At 59.5% G+C, this 27,580-nt stretch overlaps 2 protein-coding genes across 21 annotated transcripts in view; one reads left to right on the forward strand and one right to left on the reverse strand.

Moving 5' to 3' along the window:
* The window catches only part of ESPN (espin), a 29,847-nt gene extending 8,003 nt beyond the window's left edge, over positions 1-21,844 (forward strand). The window contains exons 3-17 of one of the 14 annotated variants that reach the window (XM_079119990.1): positions 4,700-4,886; positions 4,978-5,160; positions 5,320-5,451; positions 8,045-8,246; positions 9,132-9,403; positions 9,732-9,827; positions 11,939-12,100; positions 12,188-12,380; positions 13,793-13,819; positions 14,945-15,090; positions 15,166-15,429; positions 19,628-19,707; positions 19,806-19,817; positions 20,932-21,118; positions 21,238-21,844. In XM_079119990.1, the coding sequence (XP_078976116.1) occupies positions 4,700-4,886; positions 4,978-5,160; positions 5,320-5,451; positions 8,045-8,246; positions 9,132-9,403; positions 9,732-9,827; positions 11,939-12,100; positions 12,188-12,380; positions 13,793-13,819; positions 14,945-15,090; positions 15,166-15,429; positions 19,628-19,707; positions 19,806-19,817; positions 20,932-21,076 (2,101 nt within the window). In that variant the 3' untranslated portion in view covers positions 21,077-21,118; positions 21,238-21,844. The other 13 variants (XM_079119991.1, XM_079119992.1, XM_079119994.1 and 10 more) reach the window with 13 other exon arrangements.
* A 210-nt stretch (positions 21,845-22,054) lies between these two features.
* Positions 22,055-27,521, reverse strand: TNFRSF25 (TNF receptor superfamily member 25). 7 transcript variants are annotated; one of them, XM_079121776.1, is made up of 10 exons: positions 27,248-27,521; positions 26,286-26,403; positions 25,959-26,093; positions 25,453-25,614; positions 25,281-25,359; positions 24,087-24,142; positions 23,898-24,005; positions 23,650-23,765; positions 22,859-23,039; positions 22,055-22,658 (listed from the first exon to the last, which is right to left on the reverse strand). In XM_079121776.1, the coding sequence occupies exons 1-10, from the start codon at positions 27,446-27,448 to the stop codon at positions 22,327-22,329; spliced, it is 1,488 nt and encodes a 495-aa protein (XP_078977902.1). In that variant the 5' UTR covers positions 27,449-27,521; the 3' UTR covers positions 22,055-22,326. The 7 variants fall into 7 exon arrangements, with proteins under 7 accessions (XP_078977902.1, XP_078977904.1, XP_078977901.1 ...); XM_079121778.1 differs by having other exon boundaries at positions 22,057-22,658; positions 23,650-23,684; positions 27,248-27,520; XM_079121777.1 differs by having other exon boundaries at positions 22,060-22,658; positions 23,650-23,687; positions 27,248-27,519.
* Positions 27,522-27,580: the final 59 nt, after the last annotated feature.

The following is a 27,580-nucleotide window of genomic DNA, read 5'->3' on the forward strand; positions in this document are numbered from 1 at the left end:
AACAAGCTATCTGACCTTCCAGCTCATCTGCCCTGGGGACACAGTCCTGGTGGCTGGGAGCAGGCAGCCCGTTCAGATGTGTGCGTTTTCTGTTCCCAGCTGGCTGTCCCAGGACAGGGCTCCCAGAAGGCAAGGGATCTGTGGTGTTGGTGGCTCCGCCTGCCCAGCGTGTGGTGCCCTGAAGTCTGTGTCTGGGAGAAGAATGAAATAGAGTGACAGGAGAGTTGGGGAGAAGGTCTCCAAGTTGAGGGGCTGGGAAGGCCTTTGCCAGGCACTGAGAGTGAGCACCTGAGCTAGAGGCGGTCAGCCATGCCGAGCTCTGCCCTGGGGGCCTTGCCAGAGTCCTGGCAGGTGCAGAGGCCAGAGGCAGAGTCCAGTCTGGCTAAATGGCAGGTCAGAAAGAAGGTCTGGAAGGCTAGAAGAATGGCAGGGAAGTGCTGGCCTCCGGAAATATTCCAGGCTTGCTAGGAATTCAGGCACCGATGGACTGTTCTAAAACCTTCCTCAAAACAGCACTGTGGAAGCTGAAGAGATAGCTCCTCTTGGAGACCGCTCACCTAGCATGCACAAGGACCATGGTTCGAATCCCCAGAGACCTTCAGACAGGGTGGGGACAAAAAGCAGTGCTGTGTTTCTTCCCTGAGCCAAGCCTGATTTAGGATCCTTTACCATAAGCAGGAAGTATGATTGGTGAACACCAAGAAATGTAGAGCCCAGAAGGCTGAGTGACTATTCAGAACAGCCCCAGCCTCAGCAAGTTCTGGTCCTTGGGGTCTCAGCCCCTTTCTGATTCTCTCGGAGCAGAATTCTCCCAGCAGCTGGGAAGGCCACTGGAAGTTTTGCACTTTGACCTGAGTCTGAATCTGTGGGGGACTGATCACTCCTTGTTCCCTGGGCCAGCATGAACAGCAAGCCGGCACGAATGTGGACAGAGGTTCCAACAGACCCTTACGAGCATTCCACATTGCTTTAGTGGTCAGAAGGTGGCTTGCTTAATAGTTACAGTTTGTCCAGATCAGCTTTTTTCCCCCAAGAAAAAAGGAAAACATGATTTACATGATCACTACCAGGAAGCTTCAAACCTATGAAGAGGGCTTGGCTCAGGGTCTTTGAAGACTCCAAAGTTTGGGATCAAGAAGGAGGGTGGAACCAGATGTGATATGCCTGTAATCCCAGTGACTTGGGAGGCTGCGACAGAAGGATTGCAAATTCAAGGCCAGCCTCAGAAACTTAGCAAGATGCTGTCTCAACTCTTTAAAAAACACTGGGCAAGACTGGGGACATAGAGTACCCCTGAGTTCAATTTCCTAGGAGGAGAGGTGGGGGAGAGGAAGAGGAAGAGGAAGAAGAAGAGGAGGAGGAGGAAGAGAAGAAAAGGGAAAAGAAATGACGTCTAGCCCAACCTGTGCTTGACCTGGATACCCCAGGACAGCTGTGAGGGCCCTTGGTGGCTGATGCTCCTGGTACAAGAAGTCCTGGCACATAGTGGCTACCACTTCCTGGATGGGTTCTGGAATGCCAAGAAGGAGGAGGTGACACTGCAGCACAGTTTGCGGGTATAGGCCTCACACCAGGTCCTCTTCCTGCCAGAGCCTGGGCCTTCCTGTGGCGTTCTCATCGTGTCCCAGTCCCACGTAGGGCGAGCCCACTGGCAAAGAGATTCTCGAGTTCCCAGCAGTGAGCTCTGCAGAGGACAGTTGTTTGTGCAGAACGAGGGAGACAGACAGACAGACAGAGACAGGAGTGCTGGGCACACAGCTCAACTGGAGTCCCACCTCAGGCTCCCCGTTGGGCCAGACTCACGTGGGTGGCTCTGCCTTTCCACATTAAGTGATCTTAGCTCTCCAGGCCTCGTTTTCTCATCTGTAGAAGGGGAACAACGCTAACGACCACCCCATAAGACAGTTATGAGGACTAGAGAAGAGAATGTGCGTGTCGCAGTGCTTGGAGCAAGCAATCACTCAATAAACAGTAGCTGCTGTCGCTGTTACTAATTCTTCCTTTTATTATTCCTCTTTTTATTACTACAATTATTCATTTGTCTCCCCAGGTGGGGAGTTCTCTTGTTCCTTATGCCAATCCATATTTTTGTAACTCTCCCCAGTGAATGGGAGGGAGCCCCTATTTCCTTTTGCCTCCAGGTCAAGCAAGAAGAGAATTAGGCTGGTCCCCAAGGCTCCACTGTGGTCCATCAAGCATACGTACCCCATGTCCTGGGGTTCCTGGGCAGGAGGCTCTGACTGCAGAATGGGGATCATGGCTAAAATGCTACTAGTAATAGGGACAGGCTGTAGTCTATGGAGTGCCAGGGACTCTGCTGGGAGTGGCAGCCAGTGGGCACCACTGCCCCCTGCTGTCCAGCTCCTCCTCAGGCTGGTTGGGCACCCTTGGGCAATGGCCACCTGCCACATGGGGGTCCTGGGAGAGCAGAGGTCAACACAGACCTGGTCCCCTCGGTTGTGTACACTGCCTTGTGCTTCCCCCCACCCCAGAGAAGGCCCGGAGCCCCACGACCCCAGCACTTGCCATGCCTTGGTGACAGGGTGAATAATTCAGGCTGCTGAGTGTCAGTCATGAAATATTCAACAGGCTGTTCCTGGCGCACCAGCGTGCATATGTGTGGGGGCGACGCTGGCACTGGGGCGTAGAGGCCAGGGCAGCTGGCCAGCGTGTTTCTGAGGAGAGGTGAGTGGCTAGGCCGCTGCCTGCCCTGTGCTGGACCGGCAGGACCCACTCTGCTGGAGGACAGCAGGCATAGCACCTGTCCTCTCTACCTCACAAAGCAGCAAGCTGTGCTTCAGCCCCAGCACTGACCGAGCTGTCAGGGAAGGGGGCTGCACAGGCCACGGCAGAAGGAGAAACCAGACAGTGGTGCCCAGTGCAGGCTGAGATGACCTGGGGGACTCCAGGGACAGGGAAGCAAGCAGACAGAGAACCAGGGCTCTGGGGACAGGAAGTCTACTGAGAGGCATGTGTGAGGAGGAGGAGACAGCACGCATGGCTAGGTCAGAGGAGGGGCTGAATCATGTTGGGGTGACCAGAAGGTGGGTGAATGAGCAGATGGAGGAGGTGGGAAGGGCTTGGGGCAGGAGCTGATGGGCAGATGGACAGGTGATTGGATGAGTGAGAGGCTGGAGGGGTGCAGACTGTGCATGTGATTGGCACTGTGGGTGTATAGATATGGGGAGGCAGTTGAGGTAAGGATGTGAAGAATTATGTTCCTAGGGCACCAAGGTCTGATCAGAGCACAACAGGACAGAGCCCCCACCTTGAGCTTCCAGACTTGTTGGGGAGAAGGGGGCTCTGAGGGTAGGTTGTAGCTCCACCTAGTGCCCCATTGTGGTAACTGCACTCTGGACTGTATTCACCATCAGCCCTAGTGGCCAGGCTGGCTTGTGTTCCCTAGTAGCCCCTCACCAATGGGGCTGACTCATGTTCCCCAGTTAGGACAGTGAGCTGGGTGGAGTAGCAAGGATGAAGGGCAGTGACAGCTGAAAGGCAAGCTGTAGTGGAAGGAAGCTCCTGGGGCATGGGGCCCCTCCCCCACTGTCTCTTCAGTACCTGCACGTCTACTTGGGGGGAGGCCCTGCATCCCAGACAGACAGGTGTTCCCGTGCCACTCACCAGCTGAGTGGCCTGTGGCAACACTTGGACCCAGCCTCAGTTGCCCCTCTGCAAGATGAGAATGACAGTAGGACTTAAGATGAAGCTTCCTAGCAGAGTATGGTGGTGCACCCCTGTAATCCCAGCTGCTTGGGAGCCCCAGGCAGGAGCATTCCAGGTTCAAGGCCATCTTAGGCAACTTGATGAGTCCCTGACTCAATAAAATAATAAAAATGGCTGGGAATGTAGATCAGTATAGAGTACCCCTGGGCTTAAGAAATAACAAAAAAAGGGAGAATAACAATAAGCACCTTAGTGCTAATAGCCTAACACAGGAAGTGCTCAGTCTATGGTGGCCATTCCATAAGGTTTTCAGGTTAAAAAGAACAACAAAACCCAGATGTCAACTCACTTCAAATAAATACTTTTAGTATAAGTATGTTCCATACAATATTTGGAACATGCTAAAACATTATTGGTGTTTATCTGAAATTCAGATTTCAGGGACATCTTGTGTTTTATGTGGCAACCCTACCTCCCTGACCTCTGGGAACTCACTCCTCTGGGGCAGGCCTAGGCCAGAAGTAGTTATGGCTAACCGCGCATGACAGTCCATCATGGCAGGAGGGGTCCAGAGGCACAGAGACGAGCAAGGGCCACTCTGTCCAGGTAAATGGCAGGCCTGATGGAGGAGAGGTCTGTCCCCAGTCTTAAAGAGGGAGGAAACTGAAGGGCATTCCAGGTGGAGGAGGATACGATCAAAGGCACAGAGGTCAGACAACGTTTGGGGACATGCCGTGACAGGGAGTGTGGCAGAACAGGCATGTCCTAGTGGACATTGGTAAAGGCAGGACTGTTTACTAAGAGCAGGATGTGCTGTCAGATTCTTTATAAAAACCAGGCTGCTGTTGGTGGAATCACAGCTGAGGGGCTCCCTGAGGGAAGGTGCCGTAGGACCGAGTCTTGAGGGGGCCGGGGCCTTGTCCAACCTACTCTCCCCGCCCTCCAGGGCCCCCAAGATTGAGGCAAGGACTCTAAGAAGGTTTTGGAGGACGGCAGGGACTGAAAGTCCATGGTGGGTGTTGCCTATTCACAGGGGAGTGAATGCCCAAACCAAGAACGGTGCCACGCCCCTGTACCTGGCGTGCCAGGAGGGCCACCTGGAGGTGACGCAGTACCTGGTGCAGGAGTGCGGCGCGGACCCGCACGCGCGCGCCCACGATGGCATGACTCCGCTGCACGCCGCAGCGCAGATGGGCCACAGCTCGGTCATCGTGTGGCTGGTGAGCTGGACACAGGGAGGGAGGGGGCCCGGAGCCCAGCCAGGAGGGGCCTTGTGCCCAGTCCCGCCCTTTTCTCCGCCCCTCTCTCCAGGTGAGCTGCACCGACGTGAGCCTGTCGGAGCAGGACAAAGACGGCGCCACAGCCATGCACTTCGCCGCAAGCCGCGGCCACGCCAAAGTGCTCAGCTGGCTCCTGCTGCACGGCGGCGAGATCTCGGCCGACCTGTGGGGCGGGACCCCGCTGCACGACGCCGCCGAGAACGGCGAGCTGGAGGTCAGGGCGGCCCGAGCGGGGCGGGGCCTAGGGGCGGGCGGGGCCCGGGGCGGGGCCCGGGCGGGGCGCGCGCCCTCTGCTGGCGCCGCGCTCTCAGCACAGCCCCGCCCGGGCGCGGGGCGCCCCTCGCCGCCGGGTGCTCACCCCATGCCCCTGCAGTGCTGCCAGATCCTGGTAGTGAACGGCGCGGAGCTGGACGTCCGCGACCGTGACGGGTACACGGCCGCCGACCTGTCGGACTACAACGGCCACAGCCACTGCACCCGCTACCTGCGCACGGTGGAGAACCTGGTATGACCGGCTCGCAGCTCTCCTGTCATCTCATCCGGGCCCCACCCCAGGGCTAGAGGTCTTCCTCCTTCTACTAAGGAGGGAGCTGAGGTTCAGGGACATGAAGTCCCTTGCCCAAGGTGACACAAGGAGTAAGTGCCCTTGTCCGCTGTCAGAACTACCTCTGAGCCCAGATGCACTGCCCATTGGGGAGAAAGGGACAGTGAGATGCAAGAGGACAAAAGGTCAAGGGAAGGGGGACCGAGAGTCATCCTAACAAGAGGTAGGGCTAGGAAAGGTCAGAAAACACAGAGCAGGGGCCAGCCGAGTTCATTCGCAAGCCCACGTGTACACGCCCAAGTGTATCAGCTCATGTAAGCACAGCCAGCTCTGAGGTAGGTAATGCTAGTGTCTCCTTGTCACAGATGAGTAAACTGAGTCTCCTGGAGACCCAAGGTCAGCAGACAGTAGGTGGCGGAGGACTCTCTTTTTCTTGACCACAATACCACATGTTTGTGCATTCCTAGTTAATTCATAGTGGGCTGCTCATGTGACTCTTGTAAATTATTTTATTATGGTTGCTCAGCCATGAAGTTACCCTCTAGGGCTTGGGCTCAGGTGTGGATGTCACCAACTCTATGGCCCTGCCCACCTGCTTCATTGGAAAAATGAGGTCGGAAAGAGGGTGGGCCTCACTGACGTCTGCAGAAATATACTGACCAGTTCCAGAGGATAGCCAGGCCATGACAGGGGTTTCCAAAGGAAGCCTGGAAGAGGGACAGTGGATGGCCCCTGGCCCGGTCTTCCCCAGTCCTGGAGTCTGCAAAGAGCAGCAAGGCCCAGGGTCAGACTGCAGGTAGACAAGGGGATAAACTCCTCCCTGGAAAGGCCCTCCCAGAGTGCAGGTGGCCCTGAAGCTGCTGAGAACCCTATCATGGGGGCATAGAGCAGGGGTAGACACTGTCAAGTGCCTTTCTGCATCAAAGGTCATTCCTTCCAGCCGCGACAGTCTGTCTGTTGTGGGGCTGTGGGTGTAGCGGCAGAGCCCAGGACCCTCCAGTCCTCCTGAGAGCCTGCCCTGCTGCTGCTGTGCTGCTGATAGTACACAATTTATTGAATTTTGACTCTGACAGGTGACCCTGCTGAGTGCTTGGCAGGTGTCATCTCAGTTCATCTTACAGTCATAGTAGTAGTTGGCACATATGGCATCTACTAGATATCATGCATGGCACTTCTCTAACTTTTAAAGGCTTTTTGGCCACCTACTAGGGAGGGAGTCCATTTACAGATGAAGAAACTGGCACCGAAAGGTCAGGGGATGTGCCCAACTTCACACAGCTAGTAAGTGGGGTGGGGGAGGGGCTCTTGAAGGCCATCCTCTCAGGCTGCAGAGCCTGTGTCCCAGCCTCTGAGTTCTGCAACCCTTGGTGCCCTTGGTACGCACTATTGCCGGCCAAGAGAAGAGCACCTCAGGGCTGGGGTTGTGGCTCAGTGGTAGAGCGCTTGTCTAGCACAGGTGAGGCCCTGGGTTCAATTCTCACCACCACATACATAAATACCTGAATAAATAAATAAAGCATGTGTCTGCCTACAACTAAAAATGTTTTTTAAAAGAAGAGCAACTTCAGGCCATCCCTCAAAGCCAGTATCTGGGGCTCTGCTTTGGCTCTTAGGATAGGCAGCAGCGGCTGGACCCTCTGAATATGGGTAGCAGGGCCTGACCCTCTCACCCAGGCAGGCCCAGCTGCAGCAGTGACAGCTCCAAGCCACCAAGGATACTGGCCCAGAAAAGACAAACACTCCCGAAGAGCCCCTAATTACAGGGCCAATGAGCGTGGCTGCTGAGCTGTTACCTGGTGCCAGGCTGCCTCCCTCTCCCAGGGGGCCTGTGACACTTCTCAGGCAGGGAGGGGGCATGGGGCAGGGAGGAGTAGGTCTGGGCAGGAGGCGGCAGAGAGAGCGGGCTTGACGGCAGCAGGGACAGCATGGGCAATGTAAGCGGGACCCCCACCCCTGCCCAATCCCAGCCTGAGATCAGAGGCACTGACCAGGGAGGGACGGTGACAGGCTTGGGAGCCTGAGCTGGGGCTGCCCATCCCAGCTCAGCTGGGCCACCAAGGCCCCACCCTTCCCCACCCCCAGAGCCCCATCAGGAGACTGGCTGGGCTGGTGTTGGGAGTTGACAGGTTGGGAAAGGAGAACAGGGGTTTTCATCCAGATAAGCGGGGTGGCTCTCCCTGTAGCCCTAGCCCAAGCCCCCTCCTGCAGACACACGAGAGCCCAGGCCCTCTGCCCACTGACAAGGGAAGGCTGGTGCCTGGCAACTCTCCCTGGGGTGCAGCCCAGGGCCCCTTCTCGGCTGGCTTCCACTCTCCTGAGCAGGCAAGGGCCAGGGTGGGAGTTTCTTTGGAACGCCAGGTCCTGTTAGGAGGCTGGACTCGAATCTTAGCCTCAGACAAACCCAAGACCCTTTTGCAATGGGGAAAGGATCTCAGAGAGGGATGTGGCTTGACTGAAGTCACACAGCAAGGGCATGCCTGAACAGGACCCTGGCCCAGAAAGCGCAGGTCTGTGGAGTGGGCTTGCCCTCACAGCGGCACCGCCTTCTCCTCAGAGTGTGGAGCACCGAGTACTGGCCCAGGATTCGTCTGCTGAGCTGGAGGCAAAGCAACCAGACTCGGGCATGTCCTCACCCAACACCACCATGTCAGTCCAGCCACCGAACTTTGACCTCAGCTCACCTACCAGCACCCTCTCCAATTACGACTCCTGCTCTTCCAGCCACTCCAGCATCAAAGGCCAGCGCCCTACTCGCGGTGAGTGGGCCGGGTGGGAAGAGGGAAGAGGGAGAGCAGATTGCTCAGGGCACCCTGCCCACGGTCCGCCAGAGGCTGCCCTCTTCACTCACAGTCCTAACACCCAGAGGGGACTCCCAGGGTCCTGTGTGCCCACCACACAACCCCATGTACAGCCACATGGATTCCCCCCAAAACTCACATGCACCCCACCATGGTTCACTCAAAAGTGCACATTTATGTCTGTACACACAGCACACATGCAGGAACACACAGGCACACAGGCAGGTGCAGGTGTATGCACACACCTATGTAACACAAGGACTCAAGCCTCAGTTTCCACTGGAGAGACACACGCACACACACAGTGCCTATGGACCAACGCAGACACATTCCCAAATAGAGTTGTGTGCACACAGGTGACAGGCTCACACACACACAATTGCACACACCTTGGGCCATGCCAGGCCTGTGTACACACACTGGCCACGCCCTCTGCATGAACGTGGTCCACCTGCAATGCCTGCTTCCCGTCACCAGGTGGTGGACTGGGTGCCCTGCAAAGGTTGGGCGTGGCCACCCAGACTTCTGCCACCTGCCCTGCCAGGTCTTCTGTGAAGAGCTGCCCCTCCCCTGTCCAGGTGGCCCAGCCCTGCAGGCACACCTGGAGCCCAAAGCCCCCTGCTGCTTCCCCTCCAAACCTGAGCACACTGTCTTCCAACCTTAGTGCAGGGCTGGGGAGCAGGAACCATCCAGCACTGCCAGAGGCCACACTGGGCCACACAGAACAGCACCCCAGAACTTGCCTCTCAGCAAGCTGTTTCTAGGTGGTGGGAAGTCGGGTGAGTTCTGGGGAACAGCCCCTCTGCAAAACCCCAAACCCGGCCTTCCCTGCTACCTCCGCAGGGCTCTCCAGCACGAGAGCTGCAGACATACAGAACTACATGGATATGCTGAACCCGGAGCTGGGCCTGCCTCAGGGCAAGATGGGGAGACCCGTGCCTCCGCCACCGCCACCCAGCTTCCCTCCACCACCCCCACCCCCAGGCACCCAGCTGCCCCCACCTCCACCGGGCTACCCAGCCCCCACCCCCCCTGTGGGGCTACATGCAGCTGACATCTACATGCAGACCAAGAACAAGCTCCGCCACGTGGAGACAGAGCCACTCAAGAAGGAGGTAGTGAGCCCTCCCCCCGCTGCCTCCCAGGGGTGGGACTGGCCTCGCTGGTAGACCCAGTTGGGGTCCCTGGGTCCAAGGCGTGTTCAGGAGTCAAAGCTCTTGATCAGTTCCGCGAGGGCTCAAGGCTGCCCTGGGGACAGGGAGGTGAATTAGACAAAGATATCTCCCTCCATGCCAAGTTGGGGTGAAAAACTTCAGACCCAGATGGCTGCGCCTCACCAGGAGCTGGTTCTGTGCTGCCTCTTGCATGGAGTGGCAGGGTTTTCACTGAGTGGGCAGAGGACATGTACAGATGGTCTCTCCACTGACATGCCCACACCCACAGTCATGGGCTCAAGTGAAGAATAGAACCCTAGATGTCTTCCAGGTGGTAGATGCCATGTCACAGCTTGAGGTGAGGGCCAGGAGGAGGGTGTGGCAGGTGAGTGACCAGCAGGGCCCAGCACTGGCTGTCCGAGTGGCCAAGAAGCTGAGGCTGGCTCCTGCTGGGGCTCGAGCTTCCGTGGGGGGAGCAGCCAGTACCCAGGTGGGTGCCCTGGTGGAGAAGCAAGCATGTGATCTCAGGAGTGGGGGTGAGGGAGGACACAATGATTGTGTCACCAGGGCCTGCAGGGAAGCGGGCAGAGGTCCTGCCTGGGCGGCTCTGGGGGTCCTGGCACAGAGGTTGAGGGGGCCCTGGAATGCAGACCAGCAAAGCTGCTCTGAGAGGTGAAAAGCAAAAACAAAACAGAACAACATGAGACAGCAGGGGGCCAGGTGTGCGGTGGCAGCTCCCCAGGGTCCTGTCAGGGCCCACCTTGCCGTTCTCTCCCCAACCCAAGGCAGGCCACTCCAGGACGAAGCTGGACAGTCAGTTTGCACTGGTGAAACGGGTCACAAGGCCACTGTCAGAGAGGCATGGGAGGGACATTGAGCCTCCACAAGGACTCCAACTGCCACCCCTTCATGCCGCCCCAGACCAAGCTAGAACACCAGATCCCCCTTCCGACTCTGGAGGGAGTTCTAGGGGGCACTGCAAGGGACCTGGGCCCAGTCAACTTTCACAGGCTGGCCTGGCATGGGGGCCCTGCCCAAAGCCTGGGACAGGTGGTCTGACCAGCACCCACTCCCCAGGCCTGAGCCAAGGGCCAGGATCGGAGTCTTCCCCACACTCCTCTGGGGTGTGTGCGTGCAGAGCTGCAGGCACTGGGTCTGCTCCACAAAGAAACCTTTGTGCGCCGCTGCGCCCTGCACGGGTGCCCAAGCTGCCGGAGGGAACAGGGTCGTGCCTCTGGGGCTGCAGGGGGTGTGGAGGGGGCTGGCTGGCCCAGAAAACAAATCCAGCGTGTCGCGTTTCCTGCAACGTGAGCCTGGATGGGCGGGGTACAGAGGGTCCGAGGCCACCTCAGGGACGCACAGGCTGGGAGGGTGGGGCAGGGGACAGCCCCCGCCTGACCATTCAGTCTTTGGCCCCACCACCTCATGCCCTTCTCCCTGATCTGGGCTTAGCGGGGGGCAGCCGTGACCGGCGGCATCCTGCGTTGTCACCTGAGCCCGCCTTGCTGCCCCTGAAACCCGAGACTTGTGCGCGGGTGTGGGTGTCACTTACGAGGATGGCAATGGTTTCCAGATGCAGGAGGGGAAGGTGGGGGCGCGACCCAGAACCCGGGAGCCAAATATGAGACCACCAGCGTTCAGACCCATAACCTGTCTCTGGCAAATGAGTAGGGACATGAAGGTCGGGGTGCCAGCACCGTGTTCACGAAGAGAGGCCCAGGGGGCGGGGCCCTGCCTGGCGGGTGCGACAGGCGCAGCACACCCGCCAGGTGTGGAGGAGCAGTTGGGCCCCGGTAGCATCCCTGACTGCTGCGGGGGTTCGGCCTGGGATTGGCGGGTCCTAGGTGATGTCAGGCCGACAGAGCCCATAGGCCGGCCGCGACCGGGCGGCAGGCCGGGCTGTAACCTGAGAGGAAGGATCAGGTAACGCAGGTGTCGGATCCGTGCCGCCCCCGCCGCCAGGTGCACAGCGGGGGCCACCGGCACAGTCGCAGGTAGGAACAGACCCGGGGCCGCTCGGCCGGGAACCCTGGGCAAGCAGGAGTCTAACAGGGCACCGGCTCTGGACAGGGCTCCCTAGGGGCCAAGACCCCTAGAAAAAGTTCCGCAGAGCCTTGGGGACGCGCGGTTGGCCGGACAGCGGGCTGCAGGGTGCGGCCCGGGCCGCAGGGCCGGCTAAGCTGAGAGCTACCCTTCGCCGGCTCCCCCTGGCGTCAGGGCTGGGCCACCCCGCCCCTGGACCCGCCCCTTCTGGCCTCAGTGGGGGCCCCTGTGCCCTTGGCCTCCGCCCAGAACCCCTCCCTGTAGGGCGGTCGAGACTGCCCTGCCGCCGAGGCCCCTTGACCCCATGCTGCCCTGAGAACAGGGGGACCTAGGGACGCGGCCGGCTGCGCCACTCGACGGCCGCTGGCCGCGAGCCCCGGGGAGGCGAAGGGCTGGGGAGGGGCTTGGGGGACGTTGGGGGCAAGTGGCCAAAGCGCATCGGTCTTCCCGCAGCCGAGCTCCCGCGACCACCACAACGGGCTGCGGAGACAGGACTCCGGCCGCAAGCCCCGCACCTTCAGCAAGCAGCCCAGCACGGGGGACTACTACCGCCAGCTGGGCCGCTGCCCCGGGGAGCCGCTGGCAGCACGCCCGGGCATGGCGCACAGCGAGGAGGTGCGTGCCCAGCCGGCACCCGCCGGCCGCCCGGGAACCCGCCCTGCGGCCCGCGCCTCACTCGCTGGCCCCTCCGCTCCCCCGCAGGCGGCGCTGCTCCCGGGGAACCACGTGCAGAACGGCTGCGCCGCGGACCCCAAAGCGTCCAGGGAGCTGCCCCCGCCGCCGCCTCCGCCGCCGCCGCCCCTGCCCGAGGCCCAGAGCTCGCTGCCGCCTGCCCCGCCTCTGCCCCTGGAGGGCGCGGGCTCCGGGCAGCGCCGCTCCTCGTCGTCCACCGGCAGTGAGTAGGGGCGGGTTGCGGGGTGGGGGCGGCGCCAGCCCCACGCGGGGAGGGAGAGCTAGACACCGCCCCCTCCCCAGCTGCGACTGCCCGGCCGCCCTCCTTTCCGCCTGCTTCTTCCCGAAGGCCCCTGTCCCACTGAAGACTCGACGCAAAGCGAAGGCTCCGAGTTGCCTTCGTTCCTGCCAGGGCGGGTCTGGGCTAGGTGGCCTCAGGCAAGTCGCCTCTCTTCTCTAGACCCTCTCCCTTCGGCTAAGAAGGTCTCTCAGCTCGGTGGCTGCTGTTTCTGATGAACCCGGCCCGCGGGTAGCTATGAGTGGACTAGTTTCAAGGAGGCAGCACCGCTCACAGGCCTTCTTCCTGCCCCTGTCCATCCTCAGTTCCCCTCCACCTCTTCCTCTGGTTCTTCCAAACTAGCACAGACTTGCGCCCTCTCACATACTACAGGAATTCTTCCTAACCAGATTCCTCCAGGAGCCCTGGGCCACTCAGGACCTGGCTAGGGGCACAAAATCAGTGACCATCATGTTTCCCCTTCTCCCTCTGGCTGCCCCCTGGGCATCGTGTGTGCTAAGCACATACTCTGCACTGAGCTACACCAGCTCCCGGGCATCCTTTATCAAGAGCTAGACTGATGACCAGGATTCCAGGTCCTCTGTCCTATAGGATGGGGCACTGCTCTGCCTGACAGACTTCCTGGGAGGTGCCCCCACCACAGACCAGCAGGTGGCTTCCTCACCCACTTACTCAAGGCAGAGACCATGGTCTGTGGCCCCATCCTAAGCTTCATCTCTTTGACTAGGAGTGTGGCTCATATGGAGCCCCAGTCCGTGCAGCATGCCCCAGGGGAACATGTCACTACTGGCTGAGCCTCCGGAACATCCCCAGTCCACCCTAGCTCTACAGTCAGCTTCTCCATCCCTCTGCATCCTGCAGCAAGGACACATCTAGGAATAAAAGAGAAAAGGGGGCTGGGGTTGTGGCTCAGTGGTAGAGTGCTTGCCTGGCATGTGTGAGGCACTGGGTTCAACTCTCAGCACCACATAAAAATAAGTAAATAAGGTCCTTTGACAACCAAAAAAATATTTAGAAAAAATACCAGAGAAATGGACTTGGGGCTGCCCCAGACACCCCTCCTAGCAGAGCCTGGGCTGGGTGCCCTAGCCCAGGCCAATGCCAAGGTGGAGGCCTTGTGAAGGGACCAGGACCAGTGGTGACCTGTGCAGCACTCAGGGAACTGGACATACCACCCTGGTGGGGCCCCATAGTGGACTGAGCCAGGGTCACAAGGACAGGAAAGCTCCTCCTCTCTTCTCGCCCCTCCTGCCCTGCCTGGTCCTCTTGCTGTTCCCTCTTGCCCTGCCCCCTCTCCCTCCTAACTTCGCTGTCACTTCTCTTCTCTCGGTTCCTAGAAGTGACAGTCCTGAGGCACAGGAAGAGTGAGTAGCTGCGCGCGGTTCCTGGCCGAGGCGAGGGTGGGGAGGAGGCTCACCCAGGAGAAACGAGACAGACGGGCTGGGACTTGAGGAAAGGGCAGACCAGGGGCCAGTAGGCAACGGGGACCTCCATGTCACAGGGGCCCTTGCACCCCATGCCTACCCTGGCACCCCACCACACCCACATATGGGTCCAAGCATTCTGTGCCTGGCTAACAGTTTTGAAAAAAAAAAAAAAAAAAAAAAAAAAAAGCAGGCTGTAAGCTCGTCTCTCTTTTCCTCTGCTTGTGATGCACTCTGGGATCCCCGACCCAGGCAGCCGAGAGCTTCTGGCCTGTTTTGTTCACCCGCACCCCCAGATCTGACCCCTTCCTCAGGGCTCCAAAATCCCCATTCACCTCTGCCAGCCACGCTGGAAAATGCAAACTCTGCCCAAGCATTTGCATGCCATCTGCCTGGCCTTCTTCCTCGGTGCCCTCTCCCATGTCCTCAGGAAGCACCTCCTTCCAGGGTCCCCCAGAGCTGAGCAGTATATTGTCATCAGTGTGCTCCCTGCTTGCAATCAGTATATCTGCTCATCTGTCTGTGGGTGTGGGGACAGGGAGGATGGACTGGCTGGGTGCTGGCACTGCAGGGTCCCGAGTTCTTATGGCTATGGAAGCCCAGCCGGCTCAGTCCAAGGGTCACTGGGCTTTGCTGATGCAGGGAGAGGGCCAGAGAGAGACTCCACCCTGGTGGGGCTGAGCTAGGGAACCCGGGACAAAGGTCAGGTAGCTGGCCCTAGGTAGTGTTTTGGAACTGGGAAGGCGGTGGCTGGGCGGAGACATACACCAGAGTCTCCAGGGCCAGCCAACAGCCACCATGAACTCCCAGGGGCCTCCAGGTGGGGCCTCTACGCCCCGTGAGTAGGACTGGGAGAATGGTGGGGCCACCGGGGCTGGGGACTGAGGGCCCACTTCTGGGTGGCCTGACAGCTGCCTGAGGTACCCTGGGATCTAGAGAGCTCCTGCTCGGCCCCAGGGAGGGCCCCACCTGTCCTAGTTTGGAGCTGGGGGCTGCAGAGGGAAAGGTGGAGGATGGTGGGGTCATAGTCCTGCCCCCAATCAGTGATTCTCCTCCTGTGGGCAGGCACCAAGTCTTTCAACATGATGTCCCCAACGGGTGACAACTCGGAGCTACTGGCTGAGATCAAGGCAGGCAAGAGCCTGAAGCCAACACCGCAGAGCAAGGGCCTCACCACAGTTTTCTCAGGCAGCCGGCAGCCAGCAACCCAGGTAGGAGACTGACAGGTGCCCGGTCCTGGATCCCCTTGCCTACCCAACACTCAGCCCCACTGCTTCTCCTTGCAGCCTGACACTCAGGTGCCGCCCGTGTCACCTGCCCCATCTCGGGCCCGGAGCCCCACTCCACCAGCCGTGGGACCTCAACCACTGCTCAATGGCAGCATAGTGCCCGCACCACCCGCCATCCCTGCGCCAGGTGTGCAGCTCAATGTGGAGACACTTGTTCCCACGCATGACGAGCAGGGCCGGCCCATCCCCGAGTGGAAGCGCCAGGTGATGGTGCGCAAGCTGCTGGTGAAGATGCAGGAGGAGGAGGAGCAGAAGCGGAAGGTGGGTGGGGCAGCGCTGAGCCTACAACCCATTCCCCATGCCACCCCTCCACCTGCAGGGGCCCTTCAGCCTCGGGCAATGCCCAAGGCCTTTGGAGAAGAATGAGGTTGCAGGACTCCCAGAACCTATCCCAGTCTCCCCACCCTGGCAGCCTGTTCTTTGAAGAAAGATGGCAGTGTTTACCAAACTCCCATGTGCCCTCCAGTCACTTGGGACCTTGATATTCTGCTTCCGGACATCTTGGGGGTATTGAGATTCTGCATTTCTAACAAGCAACTAGGTCTGATTGTGCAAGGTCACGCTGTGGGGTGTAGAAGGCTCTGGGCCCAGCCAAGCTGACTCCAGCTCTGCTCAGCACTGCCACTCTCCAGCTGCTGACACTTAGCTTTGCCCAGTCTCAGTGTGACACCTGTGGGGTGGGTTAATTAGCACTAGCTGATAGTTACCATCATTCACACAACGAATGTTCCCCGAGTGCCAACTACATGGCCCACAGACAGTGTCACGTGAACTCTGGAAGTTCATGGCAAATATGCCAAGGCCTGCTTCCCAGGGAGCTATGGGTGTGGGTGTGTGCATGTGCATGTGTGAATCAACAAGCAAATAAATAAATGTCCCCAAGGAGACAAAACAGGATGGTGTGATACAGTGACTACTGGGGATACAGAGCAGTGATGGCACCCGGCACTGTGAGGCCGGGCCACTACCTGGAAGAGAACGGGCATTCTCCTGGAGCAGTGGGGGCCTGGGCTGGTTAATTGGGCAACTGCCCATCATGCCAGTGTGAGGGAAACTGGTGGCTCAGGAGGATCAGGAGGCCTGTGAGAGGTAAGGTCAGCCCCCAGCATGGAAAAGCTGGCCACCAGAGGGCTGACCAAGAGGTAGAGGAAAGGGAGGAGTGAATGGGAAGAGTCCCAAATATCGTGTTAGTCCAGTGGGGTGAGGGAAGGGGTGGGAGCCACAGGGGGAGCTGCAGCGTTAACCTCTGTAGGAGCTGGGTAGAGTGGTGTGGCCTGCCATTGAGCATGGAAAACTCTGCCACCAGGACAGAGAGAGCTTGGGACAAAGGAGAGCCTGAGATGCATCAGCCGTCTGGCATGAGAGGCTTCTCTGGGATCTAGCTTGAAACTAGGGTTTGGATGGGGCGTGAAGCGCCACCTTGCCTCTCAGCCTCGAAGCCTTTCGCATGTTCCCTGAGTGGTGTAATGAGCAGCCAAGCCAGGCATGGAGATCCCCTCTGCCCGCCTGCCCTCCCCACCTTGCAACAGCGCCCTGCGACCGGCTGTGCCCCCCTCCAGCAACCAAAGTGGACACTGTCCAGAGCCAGGAGCCGAAGCCTCTCCGCCAGCCAGGCGCGGCCTGTTCCTGCACACAGAGCCCCGCGAAGCCATTACACCACCCGGGACATGCAAAAGGTTCCCCCGGCGCCGCCGCTGCGGGAGCTGGGCCAGAGGGAGACGCGCCTCCCTCCCCTCTCTTGTCTTCCCCGCCTTAGCTGACATCTGCCAGCTCGTGCTGCTACCCCCCGGAGGGCTGGAGGTACTCCCGCGAGCACAACGCCATCCTCGGGCCCTTCGGCGAGCTCATGACCGAGGCCGACATCCTCCGCATCGAGCAGCAAATCGAGAACCTGCAAGTCCTACACAAGGCGCAGAAGCTGGAAGCGCGCCTGGAGCAGCTGGAGCTGGAGCTGGAGCAGCTGCTGCCCATCTCAGCCGCCCTGTCGGCCCCGCGTTTCACCATTGACCCGCGCCGCGTGCACGGCCGCGCCGCCAGCCTGCCCGCTTGGTGCAGCAAGATCTCCACGCTGCTCAAGAGCATGGCCACTCTGCTGGCAGCGCTGGGCGGCCGGCCGGCACACCTGGCGGAGCTGCTGACCGCTGAGACTGGCCAGCCGCTGGAGCCGCTGCCCGATGCGCCCTCACGGCCCGGGCCGCTCTGCCTGGGCCGCTCGCACTCGCTCAGCTGGTGTCGGGAGGCGGTGGCCCGCGAGATCCTCGAGTGCGGAGTTTCGGTGCAGCAACTCCGAGCCATCTATGAGCTGCGTGCCCAGGGCGCGGCGCCCGCAAGCTGCCAGCACCGCAAGCTCCTGCAGCCGACCAGCACCCCGGGCCGTGAGCCCATCCTGGAGGAGGACTACGTGGCAGCCGGCTCCGAAGAGCCGTGCGCAGCGGTGGCAAACGGACGACTGGCCTCTGAGGAGCCCTTGGGTACCTTGGGCCTGCCCGAGGCACGGGACCCTCAGGTAACACTGCCAGAGCCCGAGCAGCTGGCGCGCAGGCCGCCGCTCTCCACCGAGCTGCCCGGCGTCCAGGACTACATCGACATGCGCAAAGAGCGCATCGTCTACCTTTTCCTGGAGCATTGGCGCAAGTGGACCTTCCGGGGCCCTGGGCGCCACGCCCAGGCGCGCCTGCGCAGACTTCTGCCTCGCGTTGTGGCCGCTGGCGCTGGCGATGTCCCGGACGAAGCCGGCGCGCCCCAGCCCCTGGCGAGCGACAGCGAGAACCACAGCCCGGACGAGCGGCTGCTGCACCTGCTGAAACAGCGGCAAGTGGTGGGCAAGTTGCTGGGTCACTGGCGGAGTCTGCTACAGCAGGTACCCGCGCGGCAACCGCGAAGGCAGGGCCTGGCGCATGGCCTCTACTGGCCGCAGCACTTCCTGCCACCCCTCGACGGAGGTGCCCCTCGGCGCTACGACAGCCTCACGCTCGACCTCTTCATGCTTGGCTACTTCCAGCTGCTGGAGATGGGCCTCAGCCGCGAGGAGCGCAAGTTCCGCCACCTGCTGTGCTACGAGATGTTCGACCGGCTGGGCAGCCACCCGTGGGAGCTCATCCGACTCTTCCACCGCGTTGTGCTCGAGGAGGTGGAGGCCGGCCGGCGCAGCTGGAGTGACGGCTTTGAGGACCTAAGGCGCCAGTTCTTTGGAGACAGCCCAGAAGGTGAACCGGCCAGGGAAGAAGAGAAGGAAGAAGAGAAAGAGAAAGAAAAGGAGGAGGAGGAGGAGGAGTCCCTGGAAGAGGCCGTGGCAGCTGACACGGAGGACCTTACAGAGGAGCAGCCGGAGGCCCCGGCCCCTGCGCCACAGTCCCCTTCTGCCACGCCTCCCCCCGCCTCGGACCCTGCTTGTCTCCAAGCCCCTGCCGAAGACCCTTTGGAACTGGTGTCTGAAATGGGCGAGTTCAGCAATGAGGACATCTGTCGCTACATCGACCGGAGCTTCTCCTTCTGGAAAGAGAAGGAGGCAGAGATGTTTGACATCTGAGCAGTGAATCCAGAATTTACTCTCAAGGATCTTAACCTGGGTCTGGAGGCCTGCTTGATGCCGTCCAGAAGCCAGCAGGGGCAGGAAGAACCCAGGACCCCTGTGCTCAGGACCAGGCTGCCTCAACCTTTGAGGTCCCCTCAAAGGGGACATGGGCATTTGCCTATGTAGGCAGGGCATGGCACATGGCAAACCGGGTGTTCCCCTGTAGCCCATGGCCTCACTGAGCTCTGTGGGGAGCCAAGCAGCAGAATCAGTCCCTCCAGGGAGGGACCACGGCCTCCCTGGGGCACTGTGGCTCTGTCTCTGGCTTTTCAATAGGGTTTACAGCTACCTCCTTGGACGCCTGTGGTGTTCTGTGTGATGTGTGATGTGTACAGACTCTCCCCTGTGACATGAAGGAATAAAACACTTTGCTGTAAGCTGCCTGTGTTGGACGCCCCTCACATACAATGTCATTGCAGCCCCACAATGTGGAGCCAGTGTCTACTCCTTTGGGGAAAGGGCAAGCGTGAGTCAGAAGGTACCTCACAGGGACACCAGGACAATCTGAGTCCCGGAGCTAGCCAGGTGGTAGTGGTTGGAGCGGGGCAAGTCTTTTGTACAGAGATTCTGGAAGATGGACCGGGTACCATGTGTCCACCTGCCCCCCTGGGAATCAGGCTCAGGCCCTCTGTTCTGTTCTCCTTCACTCAACTTTGATCTCTCTGGCACCACACCTTTAGTTCACTGGGCTGAGTCCCAGTGGGGCGGGGGTGGGTCGTGTAGAGAACGGGGCAGGAGGCACCCTCCTTCATTCATCCCTTAGACGGGCATCCACATCTGTGTTCTGTTGTCCCTGGATCCCTTCAGGTGCCCTGGGTTGGGGGTGAACCCCCCTGACCCATCTCTCCTAGCCACTCTGATCCTGAAGCTTTGTGGTTGTTTCAGGAGGAGGAGGAGGAGGCCCGGCTGGCCAGCTTGCCTGCCTGGAGGCGAGACCTCCTGCGGAAGAAGATGGAAGAGGAGAGGTGAGCCAGGGGTCATGGAGGAGGCCGACCTGGCTGGGTGTCTTGACTGTCCTTTTGTGGTGGTGGCATCAACTAACACTGTCTCTTTCTCCTTTCAGGGAGCAGAAGCGGTAAGTGCAAGGCTGGCCTGGACCTGCCACCCTTTCTACCCAGTTACAGTGGTTTAGTCTTTTGCCTCTTCATCTAGCACATACCCTGTCATTCAGTTCTTATAGCATGACTTCTTTGCTTCTGATAATGCCGCCAGACCCCTCTCCCAATAACTGCACACCTGTCCCCTAATGTCTAGCTCTCATGTCCTGATAACCTTGTTCTGAAATAACCCAGGCCCCATCTCCCACTCACCCAGCCTTTCCAACCTACAGTTAGCCCAACCCCACGATCAATACCTTGATCATATGTCCCTCAAAACTTAAGTTTCTTCCCCTAGTAATCTAGCCAGTGCTGTCCATTAGACATATAATTTGAGCTATACATGTACTTTAAGTTTTTCTAGTAGTCACCTTGAGAAAATAAAAAGGTACAGGTGAAATTCATTTTAATAAAATGTAACCCAATATATCAAAAATATGTCAACATATAATTGATGTTATTAATGAAGTGTTTTATACTCCTCTTTTAAAAAAGTTTTCAAAATAGGTGCATTTTACACCTATAATTCAGACCAGTATGGATCAGCCCCATTTCAAATGCACCACAGCCCCCCATGCTTAAGGCCCACTGGTCAGCAGATCAGACCCACCCTTACACATGTGGTCCTGGAGGTTGAACCCAGAGGCCTGAGCATGCTAGGCAAGCCTTCTACCACTGAACTGCATCTGCAGCCCCTACCCCTGTTCTAATCACCTGTTCCTAATTCCCCAGCCTCTGTCTCTCAGTAATGGGGTGTCTAGCTGCCCAACCCCATTCTTCAATAATTCACATTGACAGTTCTGGACAACCAAGTCCTGGCCCCCAATAATCTCCCTTTTGGACCCTGTAACTCCCCTCTTCACACAGTGCCACACCTGACCCAGCACCTGTTTCCAGTAACACGGAAGCCCACAATAACCCAACCTCAGCCTCCCACTCATCCAGCTTCTCTGTGTGGCCCAACGACCCCCAACTGCCCCAAGTCTAGTCCGTGTCCTTAATAGCCCACTCTTCCACACCCGTCGTGGCGCCTGGTTCGCCCTAGTTTCTGGCCCCAGGCTTCACTGGGTTCTGCCCTCACCCCATCTGCAGAAAAGAGGAGGAACGGCAAAAGCAGGAGGAGATACAGCGGGAAAAAGAGCAGTCGGAGAAGCTGCGGACACTGGGCTATGATGAGAGCAAGCTGGCGCCCTGGCAGCGACAGGTCATCCTGAAGAAGGGGGACATCCCTAAGTAATACGTTGCGGGCCCCTGCCCGCAGCCTCCGGAGCTCCGAGAGGTGGGGGTCCCCTAGCCCCTGCCCTACTTGGCCTGCGGGTGCGGAAGGGCTGGGCGCCGCAGCCCTCCCCTTCCGCGCCAGAATCCTCCCTAACCCCCACCCTGGTCCCGCATCCCCAGCCCCGCCAACGCTGGAGCGCGCGCGCCGCCACAGTCGCCGGGAAAAAGTGCCCAAGCTGCTGACGCAAAAAGATGCTGCTTATTTGCATGCCGACTTACATATATTTGCATGTTCGTTGAACGTCAACGTGTGCAGAGCTCTCCCCAGCCCCGTGGGTGGCTCCTGTTTTCCTGCGGGGCGCGCGCTCAGATGCAGCCCCCTCCCCCGCACCCCGGAACCTGGGCCGCTGGCGCATCCTGGGCGGAGGCAGGCCCCGAGCTCGGGGAAGGGGTTTTCCTCCCTCCTCGACCCAGATCGGCGGGGCCCAGGCCGCATTTCTCATCACCCCCCTCCCCAGGGTTTCCTCACAGTCATGTGTTTACCAGAATCCGGTGAAAACTGCCCGTCGGGGCAGAGCTGGGGGCGGAGTTGCCGCTTCCCGGGGCCCCACCTCCCTCCAGTTAAGTCTGCGCCCGGTCCCCAGCCAGGCCCCTCGCCCCCCAGACCCTTTCACCGCCCTGGTGGAGTGAGTGGAGGGCGAGGAGCCCTGTACTGCTGGCTCCAACTGCTCCCGACCCGTCCCGCCGCTCGCTGGCCCATTAAAGCTCTCTCCGCCGCCTGGGGCTCCCGTTTACTCTCACTCGCCGCCGACGCCGCGACTTTCTCTCTTTCTGCGAGTCACTGGGCCAGAGCGGACATGGGAGGGGCAGGCTTGGGAGCTCAGAGCTGCACTGGTCTCCACCATAGGTGCCTGCACTGCCGAGTGGCGAGACTCCCAGAGCCTTTGACACCCCCAGGAAACGAAGCCCAAGCCATTTAACATCCCCAGCCCCACGGAATTATCCAGAAGCTGCTTTTCTTAGGGATTTAATACGAAGGCCCCAGCCAAACTCAGACCAAGAAACGCTTCCCCCTCCTGACCGTCGTTCACCCTTCTTCACCTTAACCCAAGCTCTGCCGGTGAACAGGGGGGGAGGCCGGCTGGCGCTGCTATACAGGGCCATGCCAAGGGCTTAGTAAGTGACATAAAATGTCTACACGCATAAGTAACCGTACTTAAGGCTTCTGCAAGGGTCACCAGAATGTTAAAGTGGCCGGTGGGCCCTGTGTCATGAGCCTCGCTGCTGCAGGCGGCTGCGTAGGTCCTCGGCGCAGCCGTCCAGCCCCATGCGCTCTAGGGCCGCGTAGACTGCGCCCAGACCCGCAGGCTGCTGCTGGCGCCAGCGCTTGAGCATCTCATACTGCTGGTCCCGGAAGCGGCCAATCTCCACCTCCACAGCCTCAATCTCTGCCTCGCGCAGCCCCAAAGTACGCACAAACTCCTTCCAGCGCCGTGCTGGGACAGCGTCCATCACGTCGTATAGTTGTGGGCCAGGCTGGAGCACTGCAGCAGGCGAACCTGCATAGGGCGCTGGCGAAAGCGGAGGCGCCAGAGGAGGGCCTGGGGTGGAGCCAGAGAGAGACAAGGCGGAATAAAGCTCTGGCCAGGAGATGGGGTCAGGTGCTTTCAGACCTCCCCCCCAGGCTTGCTGCATCTCACTGACCCATCCCAGTCAGTTAGGAAAGTGGAAATGGTCAAGTGAAACCCCAAAATTCCCATCTTGGACTTAGAAGAATGCATTCAAGTCTAAGGCCACTTACCAAGCTCTCTGCCGGGCTGCTGGGCCCAGGACTGTGGCATCTGCTGGTAGGGTACCTCCTGGGTCTGAGGGGCATCAGGGGTCCAGCTGTTGCCTACCAACTGGACGGGGCAGACCTTCCCACTGCTGCCAGGGAGCACCAGAAGGGTGTGGGCGCTTTCACAGGAGGAGAGGTGGGTGGCCTGGAAATCAAGAAAGGACCTAGGTCAGTCCTGCCTGCCTGGAAATGCCCTCTTTACTGCCATCTCTGGTTGAGAGCAGACATTCCCTGCCATTAGCAGTGCTGCCTGCCCCAGAGCCCCTGACCTTTCGGTATAGCCCAGCAGAAGAGCTATGGCCGCTGCCTGGAATACCTTGCCCTGCTGCCATCTTCTTGTTCCCCCAGCACCGTGCCCACATGCACGCCTCCAGACCTCAGCAGACAGCCACTGGAAAGTGGGCACTGTGCTGGCCTCACCCACTGATAACAGCTCTCAGCACTTTTTATTCTTGGTATCAAGGATTGAACCCAGGGACGCTTAACCACTGAGCCCTTTTTATATTTTTTTTAGAGACAGGGTTGCTAAGTTGCTTAGGGCCTCACTAAGTTGCTGAGGCTGGCTTTGAACCTGTGAGCCTCCTGGGATTACACATGTGTCCCACCACACCTGGCTACTATCAGCACATTTGTCCATTGATTCCAGTCTGTGCTGGGTGCCGTGCCCATGATGCCCAGTGCCAGAGATCAGGACTTATCCTCCCAGTTCCAGAAGGCAACCTTCCTCCCAGCGCATGCTGGGAGGTGATGCTTACCTGCGGTGGGGTCAGGGCCTCAGTCCCAGCTTTTTCTGCTGATGGAGACACAGAGGATCTGGTCAGCAACCAAATAGGGCCCCTGCCTGGGTGCTGCTCCAGCTCCTCTTGAGTTCCTACACACCCCATATTCCCTGCCTCATTTTCTCTACAGGGTTGAGAAGCATCTAGAATACCCGTCCTGACCCCAGGCCCTGGAAATTGTGTGTGTGTGTGTGCGTGTGTGTGTGTTGTATGTGTAGACTTACCAGGAACCACTGGTGTGCGAGTCTGGCAGCGGCGATACGTGTAGATCAGGGTGGCCCCGAGTAGGAACAGGACCACCAGGCCAGCCATCAGCACCTGCGCCCAGAACACTGAAAGAACAGCTGGTGGGTACTGGGTGGCAGCCACTTCACAGCACCCCTCGTCCCCTCCCCACTCCCCCACGTGCGTACTCTGCCTCCAGCCACAAACAGCAGCACAGGGCTCAGGACAGGTCCCCAGGATGCTCCTGTAAGGAGGGAATGGGCTGAGGGAGCACACACCAGCAGGGGCCACCGGCTGCCCAACGACCTGCCCACCCCGGAGACCTCCCTTCCCTAGCCTCCCTCCTACGAGCCACACTCATCTCAAGAAAGTTCCCAAAGTACTGCTGAAATGTCACCTGTGTCCCCCAAAGCAATAACAAGCACTACTGTTTTTTAAGCCTTTAGACTAGATGAAGGGTCACTAGAAGGTCAATTCCATAAGGACAGGGATTTTTGCCTCTTTGATTCCTTGTGTGGCCCTGGCCCCTAGAACAATATCTGGGAACTGGTAGATGCTCAATGGAAAGACTTGGTGGATAAATGAAGGCGCCTTTCCCCTGATCCCAGCCCTGAAAAGAATCTACTGCACCCCCCAGATCAGATGGAAAACCCCAGATCAGAGAGGCTGTTTCTCTGACTTGCCCAAGAACTAGCAGCAAATCCTGAATTGAATTGAAGACCAAGTTCTTAAGCTCTAGCCATGGGGCTCATGGGGCTCTCTCAAAGTAAAAGATTTTTTTTTTTTTTTTTTTTTTGTACCAGGGATTGAACTCAGGGTACTTAAGCACTGAGCCACATCCCCAGCCCCTTTTTTGTATTTTACTTAGAGACAGGATCTCATTGAGTTGCTTAGCACCTCACTGTTGCAGAGGCTGGCTCTGAACTCATGATCCTCCTGCCTCAGCCTCCCAAGCTGCTGGGATTACAGGCCTGTGCCACTGCACCTGACCTTGTAACAGATTCATATTTTTAGATATTTTTTTTAGTTGTCAGTGGATCTTTTATTTATTTATATGTGGTGCTGAGAATCGAACCCAGGGCCTCACACATGCCAGGTAAGTGCTCTACTGCTGAGCCACAACTCCAGCCCCAAAACAGATTCACACTTCATACTCAAATGGAGGAATTACTAAGAAAAATTCGGGCAGAAAGTGAAGACATATTCCCTTATTTATCTGGCATAAGGTGAATCTAGACTCCTTTACTGTCCTCTTTGCCTAAAGTGGGGGCCACGCTCCCCCCTTCCTGTCCTTTCCTATCTCTAAACCAGCAGCACCTGCCCCCAAAGCCTCCACCCTGCTCCCAGTCTACCCCTCTGGCCCAGGACAGCTAGGAAGTTACGTGGGGCAGGATATGCAGCCATCGCCATATTCATAGAAGCCAGGCAGGCAGGGCCCACAGTCAGTGTCTCTGCTGGAACCTGCAGTCCAAGAGATGGCACGGGTCAGTATGGGAGAGGAGGGGGCTGGACGAAGGGGACTTGGGGGAGAGAGCCCAGGAGGGGGATACTCACAGGGCAGCTCTGTGTACAAGTCCTCGCAGTCCGAGCAGGGGCGGCAGTGGAAGGGTGAACTTTCCCTACAAGGCTTGACGGAGCAGTCCATCAGCCAGCCGGGCTTGCAGCCACAGCGGGTGTCTGCCACTGCCGAGCAGTTCTCCAAGGCCACTTGGAAGGCTGGCAGGGTGCAGGGAGATAGGACAGAGATGGTTAGGGACCCCCAGAGAGAAGTCAGAGACCCCCAGAATAGAGACAGGGATAGGCCAGAGAGAAGGGGGGCTGTCCCCAAAGGGAGACAAGTTGGCCCATCACAGCAGACTGGAGGCCAATGGTCATGGCAACAAGATCACCAGGAAGAGAGAGAAGCAGAGGCATCCTGAGGCAGGATCAGGTTGGAGGGGTGGGGAGGGTGGGCACAGGATCCTCACACCCAAAGGTTGGGCCCAGGCCAGCCACTTTCCTTCAGAAAGACCCTGGCCATGGCTTGTCACCCCGCCCACTGAGCACCTGGCAGCCCTCACCCTCCTCATCGCAGGCCTGGCAACGGGTGCACTGATCCTTAAAGTGGTCGTCCCTGGCCAAGAAGGAGCCCCGGGGACAGGGAAGGCAGGTGGCGTTCCCGCAGGGCTCTGTGCAGCTGGCCTTCATGTAGTGCCCTGTGGAACCCAGAGGGTCCGTCAAGGCACAGCCTGGCACCTCGCAGCTTGCTCCTGCCATTCCCTCCCTCCCTTCCCAGCTCCCTACTTGCCTCCTGGCCCACCCTTAGCTGCCACCCCAGACCCCCACCACATTCCCAGCCTGCCTGACCCTCTCCTCCCTTCACTCCCCCTCCTCCTGCCACCACTTACCCACAGGACAGCCCCTGCAACAAGGGGGACCATTCCTCCTCTGGAAGTCACTAGTGCAGTCACACCTGGGGCCAGGAATGCTGCCCTGGCCCGGGACACCCAGCAGCAGCAGGACAGCCTGGAGGATTGTGGTTGTCCCATGAGGAGGCCCCTCCTTGCCCAGGCTCCTCCATTTCAGAGGCCCCAGCATTTGCCCTGAGAGCGGCCCGCTTCTCAGGCTCCTGGGCAGAAGGGGTGCCCATGGGTGGCGGTGGGACTAGCTTCCTTCCCCCCGTGCAGGGCCAAGCTTGGGAGGGGTGAGACGGGGCCCTGCCTTACACACTTCCCTCCACCAGGGCGGGAATCGGCCGCCCCACCGGTGCTTTCGGTGCGGTGGGTCGCCGATCGTCGCCTGCGGGCCCCCAGACCCCTGCGGCCCGGGGCGGGGTGCTTCCTCCCGGCGGAAGGGCCCGGCCCCGCCCGAGCGCTAACTAGGTCAGAGGGGCCGCCCGGCGAGGCGGGAGGAGACGCCCTGCGGCCCCTCGCTCGAGGCACTCGGCGCCCGCCGGGGCTGCAGGGCGTCTCGGCTGTCCCCGGCCTCCGGCGTCCCCACTCACCGCAGCCACCGCTGCCACGCAGCCCCCAGGCCGCGGCTCCATGGCGGTCGCGCCGCGCTGGGCCCTCCGACGGGCGTACGCGGCCCGGGGCTTCCCCGCTCCGCCCGCGCCGGCGTGGGGCGCTCAGCGCAGCCGGCAAAGCCCGCCCCGCGCCCGGCGAGGAGCCCGCCTGGGGCGGGGCCGCGGTTCCCGGGAAGCGCAGCGGGCTGGGCGCCCTCGGGCCGGCGCACCTGCGCTCACCTGAGCTGCGCGCCTCGACAGGCCGCACCCCACCCGCCCCCAGAACCGACTTCCCCTCTCTGAGCCTCTGGGCCATGGCAGGGGTTGGGCCAAAAGCACCTGAAGGGACACAGACGGGAGACCCACCTTTCCCAGAGCACCTGGGTGTGGGTCTAGGTGATGACTCAGTCCTGAGTCCCAGGGAACTGAGCCTGAGGTGGGCCACCTGCCCTGACGTAAGCTCACAGGCAGGGCGGAGGGCAAGGCCCTGAAACATCTCAGGAGGACTGTAATGGTAGGCTTCCTGGCTGTGGCAGGGAACAGGCCTTGTCTCCAGGGTTGCCTCATGACACCCCCACCCCATTACTGCAAGGCTGCTTCCCACAGTGACTTCCATAGGGCCCCCACTGGCCCAGAACACAGAGGACCCACCCCAGAGCTCACGGCAGGAGGAAGTGGGCTCCAGAAGCACAGGACTCT

This window comes from Sciurus vulgaris (assembly GCF_902686455.1).
Source record: "Sciurus vulgaris genome assembly, chromosome: 1".
In the NCBI taxonomy this organism is placed as follows: Eukaryota; Metazoa; Chordata; class Mammalia; order Rodentia; family Sciuridae; genus Sciurus; species Sciurus vulgaris.

Coding starts and splice junctions, on each gene's coding strand:
- TNFRSF25 (XM_079121775.1), bottom strand. CDS start 27,448: ATGAGGCAACCCTGGAGACAAGGCCTGTTCCCTGCCACAGCCAGGAAG. Junction 25,615..25,958: donor CCAGGCCTGCGATGAGGAGG/GTGAGGGCTGCC, acceptor GCACCCTGCCAG/CCTTCCAAGTGGCCTTGGAG. Junction 22,659..22,858: donor GCAGCCCGGCAGAGAGCTTG/GTAAGTGGCCTT, acceptor GCTCCACCCCAG/GCCCTCCTCTGGCGCCTCCG.